Genomic DNA, 12,032 nt, shown 5'->3' on the forward strand with positions numbered 1-12,032 from the left:
GCTTAATAACTTTACAGCTTGAACCTGTAAACTATTTTTTCCTTCTGCTGTTGAAGTGTAATTTGTCACCTCAGCCAAAATAACCTTCTTTCTCTATAAATAATGATGTGGGAAGCATTGATGTGTTTTTTTGTGCCATAAGTAATTTGCTAAAACTAATCTTTAATTTTACTCATATTTTAAAAGAATCAGCATGTTTAGTTACCCAAGAGGTAAGCTTATTGCTTTATTTTTCAATATATTTCAAATATGTAACAGAGAGACTACTTAGGGAACATTGGTGGCTCCCTAAGGTCGTGTTAGTTTCTCATTTGTGAACTGCAAAAATGGAACCAAGGTAAATTCACATTCCTTTGTATGAGGCCTTTGGTTCCTTTGTTTTAGAGCCACTGACAAAAAGAAGTAGTGTTCTTGTTTTCCTCTTGCAGCAGTCAAAAAGCCATGTCTCTGTAACAAGCAGCAGGAGAGGGCTCCAATGAGTTTAATGATTCTTTCCTTGGATTCTGTTTGAGTTCCTGCTTTATCCACAGTTTATCAGTTATTGTTTGGATTAACTGTTGCTGGCTACACTACCATTTCTCCTCCTTTACAGTTGGAACAGCTTTGTGCTTTCCACCTACTTTCTTTCACTCTACTAAAGGCAGCTGCACAGTGTATTTTTACTAGCTGTCTTCTAGTTGACAAGAAAGGTTTTACAAGCTAGAACTTACATATCCATCTGTCTCTGCAACCTTTAAGGAGGTGTTTTCCTGTGTAATCCCAGAGCAGCCTGTACTGAATACATCTGACAGGAGGAAGGGTTTCCAGAAAAGAAAAACTAAACTGTTCATTTGTTTCAGCATTTTTCTATTGTGAAAATTTAGGAGAGGAGTTGAATAGCTGGCTCCTGAAGAATACAGGTACAAATTATTTTCAGAATATACTTTAATCTCATATTTTTTACTTTTGGATAAATGCAGTATTTATAGAAGTTTTCAATTAAATAGGTGAGGTTTCCATTCTGCTAGAGTAAGTAGTTATAGATGTGAAATGGTTGAACCCATGAATGATTATTGTGCTACACTGTGTAAGGACACAGGTGAGAAAGGTTAGTAGATGAGAAAACAGATAAACACATAAAATCTTACTATCAGCACAACTAAATAAATTAATACAATTGCCTTAAAGTCTTAATTTCAGTTCATACTTAGTTTGTCAGCTGTCATTGTGATGTTCTTATTTGATCTAACCCTGAAGTTCTGCCTGACTCAAAGTCCTGCTAGAAATCCCATATTTGCTTACCTGTAGGATTTATCCCGACTTTAGCCTTGATGTAAGAATACAAATTGTGCAGCCCTATGACCATAACCACAACATGTAGCAAAAGAATGCCACACTGTCACTGTTAATAGAGAGTTAGAGATCTTTTAGTTCCTTATGAACTTCTATACCTGTATTTAGCTATGTTTCATTTCAAAAAACTATGGACCAGCTGAAGAGCATTTGGAAAGGAGGGCAATGAGACAGTGCTGGAAAACATGATGAAAGACTTACTTACAATTATTTAATGTGATGTAGAAGACATTGGGAAGAAGCCTGTTGCCAGACTTAGTATAATAAAAACATCTTAGGAAGGTATGTTCTGATGTCAGTTTCTATAGGATAAGTCATGTTCCAGCATTGCAACAGGAAGATTCAGGCTAGATATTAAAGGAAGAAAATTTCGAACAGCAAGGAGAGCATTATAAATGACTGGTTAAGGAAGTTCGTTCAGTCAGCATTGCTAACAGTCTTTAAGAGCAGGTTCGACAAACAGCTATGAAGAATGAGAGAAATGAAGGTGATCCTACCTTTAGGCAGAGGAGTGTGCTGCATCATGTCTTGAGGAACCCTGCTGCTCCCATGTTACACAATTCTCTGGATAGAGAGACAGGGCAATACAAAGGCATATAAATCAGTGTTTCATAGCATGTGGAGGAAAAGCCACAAGTTAGGAAATCTAGGATTCAGCTTGGATGTGTAGCTTCAATTTATGCACTTGAACATTTATAGTGTGGTTTTCCTATATACATATACAGTCTTTGTATTGCCATACTGCGAAAGGTTAAAAAGTTTGCAGATATTAAGGAAGGAACTGGCGGATAAAATTTAGAGAAACCTTCTATGAAGTAGGAGCTACAGAGAGAATGTTTATGGGCCTGATTCTATTGCACTGGATTCTAAAGTCCATATTTTATAGCTGGCTTCTTTTGTACGTAGCTAACCTTGAACTGCTGGCATATTCATTTTAGTAAGTCCGTTACATCATTCTAATTTATGACAGCTTGCATCTATGAGAACAGGCTACTCCCCAGCTAAGAACAGTAAGAACTCAACAGACGTCTTTATCTCCACATGCTCCTATGCTTTGGGCTGCACAGTTTGTTACTGGGAACTATGCCTAAAAGGTCTGAGTTTCTCAGACAGAGTTTGGGTTGGATCTTTGCATCTTTAGTTTCTTAATTAGACTGTGCAATTTCATTTGGCTTTAGCTCATCCAATCTAAACCAAGTCTGCTCCATGCTTTGCAATTGCAGATTCAAGCCAAGTCTGAGCTCAACATATAAGCAAAGAGATCAGTCAAAGACTCTGAATTTGAGAGCTGTAAGCTTGAGCTTCAACCTGACAGCCGGGGTGTAACATTGCTGCTAAGCTCAGCAAGTTGGAATGGGACAGAGAAGGGAAAATTCCTTGCACACACTTTAAATACTGACTACCATATACACAAGAGGTAAAATGCTGAAATTGTAGGCAGAACTGAAACTTTCTGAAGTGCAGAAGACAACAGAAGGCAGCTTAAACATTACTGCGTTCTATATGCAACCCTGGAGCGTTATTTTGGACAGTGACTGGTTGTCACTGTCACAGTATGTCATTCATTTAATTGTTCCAAGTCAATTCCTACTGAGTAAGATAGCTGTGAATCTGGAGTTCAAAAGTACTGGGGGATCTGCACTTCACGTCGAAATGGCTTTCCATCGGTACAGGGTAAGCATGGAAAATGAAGAAGAGAGCTGCTGACTGAATCTGGGAATGCCAACCTACCCAGTGCAGTAAAGAGCTACTTAGAAGAGCTGTTCCAAAATTCATGGCCCTTCATTGTAAAACAAAGCCCCAAAGGAACTGAAGAAGCTTATTGCACTGGGATTTGAATAATTTCAGCGATATCATTGGCTACAGTAGTGAAAGGAGAAAGAATCCTTCATTTGTGGGTAGACAGGAAGGAATTAAAAAGAATGTTGGTGTTTTCTCACTGTCTACAGAGGGTGAAGTCCTATAGAAGAATAAGACCAACAATAAGTGTTTTTCTATTTTGGATGTGTCAGCAGAGTTCTGACAAGGACCCTTAGGAAAACAGAATACATGTTTGCGCTCATTTAATGCTCCCTTTGATAGAAAATTGTTCCAGCAAGCCATCATTGTATCATGTGTGGCCACTGAGAAGTTTCAGAGAAAAAAAAGACATCAGAATTTGATGGTACCAGCAATAAAACATTTACAGAGATGATGTTCTGATGTTGGGGAAAATAAGAAGAACTTATAATCAGAAGTTCTGGGCAGCTTGGGAAAGAGTGAGAGCTGCCAGATTACAGATGGACAAGTATTATTTTGAATTCTGTCCAGTGGAAGTCATCTATTCGGGTGGAACAAGCAAGAAGTATATTTAGACCGGGCAAATACTGAGGCCATTCTCAGTAAGCCTACCACAAGAAATAATTCTATCACCTCATCTGAGCATGCAACTTGGCAAAGATATCTCTTGCTTGTAGGATGCAAGACTTAATAAAAAGTTTAAGAAACAGAAAGATTAATTAACAAGGCCCTAATTCTGATATATAGCATGAAGGACAGGCAGGGCAGGGAGCTCACTGGTGAGGGTGCAGCTTCGCAGCACCCCAGGAAGAGCAGAGCAAGACAGGTGATGGCAACCAGGGTTGGTCAAGAGTGCAGTTGAAACCAAGCAGTGATGAGGTCAAGCCATGAAGGCAACTTGACAAAGCAAGGTCAGCGACACACCAGGCTGGGTGCAGGTGGCCTTGCAGCAGTATGTGAGCCAGGACTGACTGTGGGCCTGAGCTGAAATGTGCCAGCTGAGTCTCCTCACAGCCTTTTCTCACAACTGAGCTGTTTTCCCAGCAGTCTGAGCCAGGGATGCACTGCTGTGCTGAATCAGAGCCAAATTTGAGGACAGGCAGCTGAAGCCCTGGGAGGAAAAAGTTTGCAGAGCTTGCCCTTGTACTCAGGGCCCTGACAAGAGCAATCAAATTTGGACACCATTGCTTAATTTATCAGACATGCTAGCAAGAGCAAGTATTGCTATGTTCAAGTAGGGAAAGAAAGTATAACAAACACACTTAAGTATTTATTTACAAATGGCAGGCACTACTAGCTGCTAGGGGCTATAAATCACTTACCACCATTCTCAAAACAGGCCCTGTATCCACTAATCCAATCAGATACAGAGACGATGTTTGCAATTACTAATGCCTGTTTTTCAGATTGAATGTAATCTTGAGAGAGATTTGGTGGTTGCACATGCATTTCCTAGACTGTTAGGGAAAAACCATACAGCAAAGCAAATTTCGGAGCTACAATTCTGTATAAACCAATCTGACAAAAATAAAAAATTTTCTGTTCTCGTGTGGAAAGTGAAGTCTCATATTCTGGAATGATACCTACAAGAAAAATAGTTTAAGCTGTCAGCACTAGCAGACTAGCATATCTCTAGTTTTTGGAGGCTTCTTAATCAGATGCAGAAGAGCAGCTTTTAGTAGTATGCTAAAATGTAATGGGAGGCATTTGTATGTTGATTCTTTCAGTGTTACAGAGAAATAGGAGTAATTTAGAGACTGAAGCACCTAAGAACAAGAGACATTTTGCACTGGCTTCAAATGAACTCTGTCTTTGAAGAAGCTGTTAAAGCTTGCTCACATGCAAATAATGTAAATAATATGGATTAAAAAAGCCATTTTAATAGCATATTCAAAGTTGGCTTTTGGGAACAGGCTGGACAAATTGTTTTTAAACAGGTAGAAAATGCTGTTTACCTATGTTATTCTGTTAAAATCACTTCTTTGAAATAGTTTTGTTAAATGATGCTGCAAGCCAAGCTATTGTGTGTGTAGAATCTCTTCTAGCAGATAAGATAATATACATGACAGAGTAACACTGACAACAAACCAGTGTTAAGGTAGCGTGAAGCTATGCCATTCAGGTTTAGAAATACAACCAATCTCATCATCATCAGTCCAACCAGTTGTTAGGGAATGCAATAAAAAAGCTACTGATAAAAGTAGTAAAACATCTACCAGAGAGAAGAGCAGAATCAGAATGGGATCTAGTTATCAGCATTGAAAAGCAGGACAGCACTGAGGAACTGTAAAGGTTGTCACTTGCCAGCGTTTTGCCACCATTCAAGAGAAAAATGAGTGTCTCAGTGCTTAGAATAAATTTCAGCTACTGGAGACTCACAGAAGTCTGAAGAAACAGAGAGGACAAAGCAGAAAAGTCAGCAGAGAGGACAAAGCAGCAAAAAAGAGCTTCATCTGTCCAGGAAAATGGCATTTTGATGTCTAAAAGTGGCTGCAAATCACAGTGGTTTTAGAAGAAGTACCATATAAGGCTGTCACCTTGGACAATATCCCCCAAACCCCAGTAGAGAGAAGAAAAAGAGGTATGGAGTTCTCTGTTTGCCCAACATGGTCTCTTAGATGAAAAGGCAGGCTGAGATTAGGGAGCCCCAAAATGTCAATTCCCCTCCCCCCCGATCACGTACTGTTAATGCTTCCCAGCTGAAGTAATACTGATTTTCCAAGAAAACCGTTAGGGTCCAAGCAACAGGATAGGCTGCTTCATAGAGAAATTCAGTATGGTTAGTAAGTTGGCTTTTTAGGCTGGTTTATTTGTGTGATGTATATATATTGGTCTTTTTGTCTTGAAGGAGATTTGTTCGTATAGCGCAATCTGCTTTTAAAAACTGGGCTTCTCAGACCAAAATACCGGCATACTGTCATATAATACTATCTTGAAGGTCTAATATTGATCACACATGTCTGGACCAGATGCAGAATGAAGCAAGAATTATACCTGGTCACAGATCAATGGAGAAGGGCATAGAACCACGAGTCCTGCGTTTAGGGGAGATTCAGTTGAACCTAGAAGCTGACTGTGCAAAATATGGAAGTTAGGCCCTGACAAAGACAAGATTTTTGTCTCATATCCAAATTATTTTTGACAGTTGAACGAGCACTTTTTTACTGTGGTTTATTTTTTTGTTTTGTTTTGTTTTGATGTATTATAAGGGACTGAATGTCTGTGCACATATATTAAGTCTGATATGCTGGGATATGGTTTGAAACTTTTCTTGACTGGCCTGTTCAATCATGTTGTCAGCCCTAACCTTCAGTGATTGATTAAAAAGCAGAACTCATCAAAAGTGATCCACTATGAAGAGATTATAATCTGACCATTTTACTGAAGTGATGTATTATTCATAGTTTGCAACCATTCTTTTTTTCTAATATATGCAGTCAGGGGTTTCTGTTGTTTTCAAATTTAAATAAAAAATAGTACAACTTAGCCAGCATTTCCCTTTCCATTATTCTGATGACAATACAAACCTTAAAAGTGACAAGACAATTATTTAAACTCAAATGTGACTGACTGTAAATTATATATACCACAGTTGCAGTGAAGCTCTATCACTTTTGTTGCTAATGGCATTTGCAGTGACATCTCAAAGCTCAGTAAAAGCTAGTACCTGTGCATTAGCGGTCTGTTCTTTTTCTCAAAGTAATATCAAACTGATGATTTGGGGAAAGGGTCTTCTTAAAACTTTGCAACGGAAATGTGAAGAAGAAGATAGAGCAGTTGTGCTTCTATTTTCCAGTAAGATATTCTCTAAAACAAGAAAGTCATGATTATGCTAATATGATAATGTATCAGTTCTTAGAGAAGTATTATCATTCCCAGTGCTCCCATTGGAATCAATGGCAAAATTCTCAGAGACTTAGTGAAGGCAGAAGATGGCCATTGAGTTTAAGTAATCTCTTTTTTATTTATTTGTTGGATATCAAAGTTTCTTATCTACTGCTGGTAGAAGTAATGACTAAGATCAAACTACATGAAATTATCAGAAATATTGAAAATTTTTCTATCGCTGTCTGCTTAATTTCTTTTAGCAAGATCCTCGCACCAGCAAAAGTAATGAGAATCTTGTCACTGATTTCAGAAAACTATGTATCAGGAACATTGTGCATTGGATAACTGTTTGTCATTAGCTAAATGTTTGTCATATAATCAGTTTTAGTCTTTCCATGGGGAACTCAATTTATTAGTGTTTTTTCTCTGCCAGTGTGGATCTTACACCCAATGGCAGGAACAATGGCAAAAATAGTGTAAAAAAACCATAAAAATTGGCAGAGGTGTGCAGATGCAATTAAATTACTTTCAGCTCTTTAAAACAAAATCTGATTCAATATCAGGTTGTCAGTTTGTGTAATCTGTTTCCAGTTTTTAAAAATGTACTAAATCACTCCAGTCTTAGTCCATGGGTCTGATCCAAATCAACTTTATGGAAAGATACCCGTTGATTTCAGTGAGCTTTGGATCAATGCTTCATTATTTATATAAAGTTCTGGGCATAGTCAGCTCCAAGGGAGATTATGAGAATGAAATTCCAGGTCACTTAAGAATGTCAGGAATTTATTATATCTAATTTATGAAACTTCATGCCATTGTAGAAGCTGCCATCTTCTTTCCAAAGGATTGACGTAGATTTTGAAGCCAAATATTTCTTTCTGATAGTCCTGGTACTTATCAAATCTGTATTTCCTATAACAATTTTTGATCTTAGCTGAATTTATCACACACAGAGGTGATCTGGTGTGACTGACAGCAGAATTCAGACCTGGGAAGAACTTGAAGTGTTGGCTTCTTGACTGAAAGAAAGTGAAGCGCTAAGTTATTGTGCTCTTGGTTCCTTCTTAGCATATATAACTGCCTACTCCAAGAAATATTTCACAAGAAGCTAGAGAATGTCAAATTACAAACCTATACAAATAAGACTGCGGCTGTACTGTTATATGAACATTATATTTAACAGAGCAGGAATAACTGATGAATACTGGAAATTGCTGTGAGAGCTGGTATTTTATAATCGTAGGGAGAATTATCTCACATTTCTTGTTAGAATGAAAATGGATATGATTTCATCTAAATACTGAAAGGGAATACAGTGTGCAAATATGTATGCTTATATATATATATATTTGTATGTAGACACACATATATGTTTTTATACAAGACTAGAAGGCAAGGGTGAGAGAACAAGTGAGCAAGTATGAGACTTCCTTTCCCTGTTAGGAGAATGATAGTTTTGCTATATTTGTGCAGTCAGCTAAAGGTAATTTTTTCTGGAGTAGGTGAGAGTCTTCATGAAAAGTGGAATAAGATAAAAATAAGGAATATATATGTTGTAATAAATATACAGTATATTTTATATAGTATAATAATGGCATACATATGACACATATATATGGCATAAACATAATTTTTCATGACACTAATATATTGGAAGCCTTCTGTGCTTTCCTATAGGGTATGTTCTCAGATTATTTATGTAGACTTGTTTTGTTTTCCTGGAAAACAGTCATATGTATATGATATTGCATGTAATCAGCTATAGAAGATTTTTATTGCATTATCTGTGACAAAGCTGGCAAGCAGTGAAGTGTCCATCAGAGGCAAGCTACTTCTGCTAGTGGAGGAAAGAAAAGTAAGATGCACATTTAACCCCTTATAAGTGAAATATTATGCAGAGATGGACTGTCTCAGGAGCTTCACAGAGGAGACTGTGTCAGGGTTTCATGAGTCTGTTATGCTCTTGTTTATGGAATGAGTGATCCCTAGGGCAGAGCAGACAGCTCTCCAGAATGCCCTACATGTAGCCAGTTTCTGGGCATGGGTACCATGGCTCTGCCTATTCCCGTATATCCCTCCCTCTCACAAAATCTTGCTCTGGCAGGACGATGGCATGCCTATGCCAGCTGCAACCTAGGGACCCCTGATACGAGAGGATGTCATCAAAACATGGGGGAATGAGGGGTAAGAGTCCAATTCTTGGGTAGCCCATCCCAATTCTGTATGGCTGTGTTTGAGATTCTCACTGGTCCAAAATTCTTGTCTGGCCTTCTGCTACTCTTTTTTGTCTGTTTCTCCAGTTTTTCATGCACTTCCTATCAGAGATCAAAAAGTTTCTGGGAAGTAACTAGAAGCAAATATCAGCTGTCCTCCTGATGGCCATGGAAGAGGCTGAAGCTATATAAATGGAAAACAGCAGAAGCCACACTGAAAACTAGGATTACCTGAGGGGCTAAAGTAGTCAGGCATCAGCAAGACAGAAATGCTCAATAGCTGGACAGCAATGAGAACAAGGATTTGGAACATGAGAAGGAGAAGAGGAAGGATGAGGTGCCTGAACACCTGGTAAAGACCAATGAGACTGGCCAGAGAAAGAAGGGAGGGACAGAGCAGAGAATGAAAGGAAAGCTTGTAAAGGAATATAGGCAGTGCAAGGGAACTTTAAAAATACATTTCCTGAATTAAGCAGAATTTCAGAGTTCAAAGGACCTTCTAAATGTGACTTTTCCAAAGAAGTAGATGCTCTGTTTTTGCAGGAATTGAAGTTACATGTGCCCCAAGAGAAGAGGAAATGGCTCTCAAGACAATACATGTATAAAAAAGTGGTGGATACTGTGAGAAAATTTCAGCTACCCCAGGAGAGAGAACTCTAGTAATTTTTCAGTCCACTTCATGGGTGGAACAAGTGGTCAATGCAATGAAAAAAAACTATAAAAAGTATTGCATGACATCAGATTTTGCCATCCAAAGTTTACTTTGTGTATTAATGTAAAACATTCTATTTTTTAGAGATGTTTCCAGTTTCCTTTTATATTGTATATAAGTATAGTATTACAGCATTTTTTCTAAGTAGATGGTGAAAGTAGAATCCACTTAGCAGCAATTGGACTGAAATATACTCCTCCCAGTTCTTCTCCAGGATGGGAACGTTGCAATAGAAATGTAGCTGGTAATCGGCTACTAAGAGTTCTCAATATTGACACAGTCATTAGTACGCTATCAGTTTTGTCCTGTGATCACTTTCAATTTCCTTATTTAAAGAAGACAAATTAACATGTACAAACATGTTAAAGGGCCCCATTAATAATGTTTGAAATAAATGTTTGGAACCAGGAATCAAAATGGCTATGAAAATAATATGCTGTCATAAATAATGTATTTGAAAAAAGTCAGACAAGCAAAATGAAACCTAATACACCAAATTTCTTTACTAGTAAAAATCTTCTTACAAATTTTCTCCTCAGAGAGACCAGTTGCAGAGCATAACAAGGAATGAAAATGTACTATATTACAGTATCTAAAAAACCCTCATTTAAAAATCTGAGCTATTATTAAGCAGTGGTAGGCTGCTTAATAATACCACAATTCTCAAACCATAAGAGTTTTAATATATCAGTGAGGTGAAGTGCTGTGTCCTCTATGCTGCTAGGATATGTTGTGTTTGAGTACTTTATGCAGATCTAGAAAAACCCTTTAAGTGATTGTTCTGTGCACATGAAGAACTGTTTGAAGTTAATAAGATTGTTTGTGCAGAAGTATATCTGATGTTGCATACAGCTGGAGTTTCTTTTTGCTTATTGTTTGAAGTAAAGATGCATGCAGCTGGATGCTGAGTATGTTCACTGGCTTTTTAACGCTATTTCTGCCCTACTTTAGCTTTCTGTGTTATTCCCCTGAAGTCTCCTGGGTATGCTTAACAGTTTGATTAAGTATTATGTGTCTACTGAAAGTGCTACTTACTTTCTCTGTTACTAGAATATTTGATGTTGCTTTGAAAATGAGTGTTTCCCTAATAAGGTCCGTATAAAGTTGAGTAGCAAATAATAGCATTTTCTCCTCACCCCCCGCTTTTTGGGTAGGCTTAAGAAGTTCTTTGCAAAGGGCCAGACATCTATTACATTAACTAGGAAACATAGCTTCCATGCAAGTGTCATTTCTTAAGAAACTTTCTAAGTTTCTAGCTATTTCCATGAAATACTCTCAATTTCATCCCTGTTAAGTTATGAAGATGTATATCATAAGGGTTTTGTTTAGAAAAGCAGAGATGGTCGCCAAACTGCTTAAAGAAACATAAAAAGATGAATGATTGAGTTCTGCCTCACAGATTCTCACTTCCTGAATCAGGGTGGCTGAGACACAACACAAAGATGACACATATTGACTCTGGGGAGGGAGCAGCAATTATTTGCCTTAGTATTTTCCATGTCAGGCAAGTAATAGAGCAATATTGTGCCAGTGAAAGAAGAAATTTCTGGCACATCTGCCCTTCAGCTTGAAGGACTGTTTTGCATACTTTTCATGGATGGGTACATGTCTGCAAATAAGGGCCTTACTGCCGAGAAGGAAAAAAAGTCTAGGTCTTCTGCTGGATTCAGCTTTGAAACAAGGAAAATATGAGGAAGTATAAACGATGCTCAGTTTCTGTATTAATGCCTATCCATGGAAGTGGCCTGTGGCTCATCAGCTCCAGCAAAAATATTTTGATGGGTTTATAGTATAATCTTTCTCCCACAAGACAGAGCAATATTGCTTAATGTTTATTTAGTCATTCTCAAATATCTGTACATGTTGCCTTTTTGTTTGTTTGTTTCATAGATATATTTACGATTTTTGGACTATGAGATGCAAAATTCCAATGAATGCAAAAGGAATTTTGTGGCTGTCTATGATGGAAGTAGCTCAGTGGAGGATTTGAAAGCAAAGTTTTGCAGCACTGTTGCTAATGATGTAATGCTGCGGACGGGTCTCGGTGTGATCCGCATGTGGGCAGATGAAGGCAGTCGAAGCAGCCGATTCCAGATACTCTTCACATCTTTCCAAGAACGTAAGACTAAGCACTGTATCCACCTTTCAGTTTGTTAAATGATACAAGT

The 12,032-nt window shown here is 37.9% G+C and overlaps 1 protein-coding gene across 4 annotated transcripts in view; it reads left to right on the forward strand.

Annotated features, from left to right (window-relative positions):
• The window catches only part of NETO1 (neuropilin and tolloid like 1), a 69,865-nt gene that overhangs the window by 40,794 nt on the left and 17,039 nt on the right, over positions 1-12,032 (forward strand). For all 4 annotated transcript variants that reach the window (XM_064507136.1, XM_064507137.1, XM_064507135.1 and 1 more), the window contains one exon: positions 11,755-11,983. In XM_064507136.1, the coding sequence (XP_064363206.1) occupies positions 11,755-11,983 (229 nt within the window). The remainder of the gene's footprint in view (positions 1-11,754; positions 11,984-12,032) is intronic.

The sequence above is a fragment of the Dromaius novaehollandiae genome, chromosome 2, assembly GCF_036370855.1.
Source record: "Dromaius novaehollandiae isolate bDroNov1 chromosome 2, bDroNov1.hap1, whole genome shotgun sequence".
NCBI lineage: Eukaryota > Metazoa > Chordata > Aves > Casuariiformes > Dromaiidae > Dromaius > Dromaius novaehollandiae.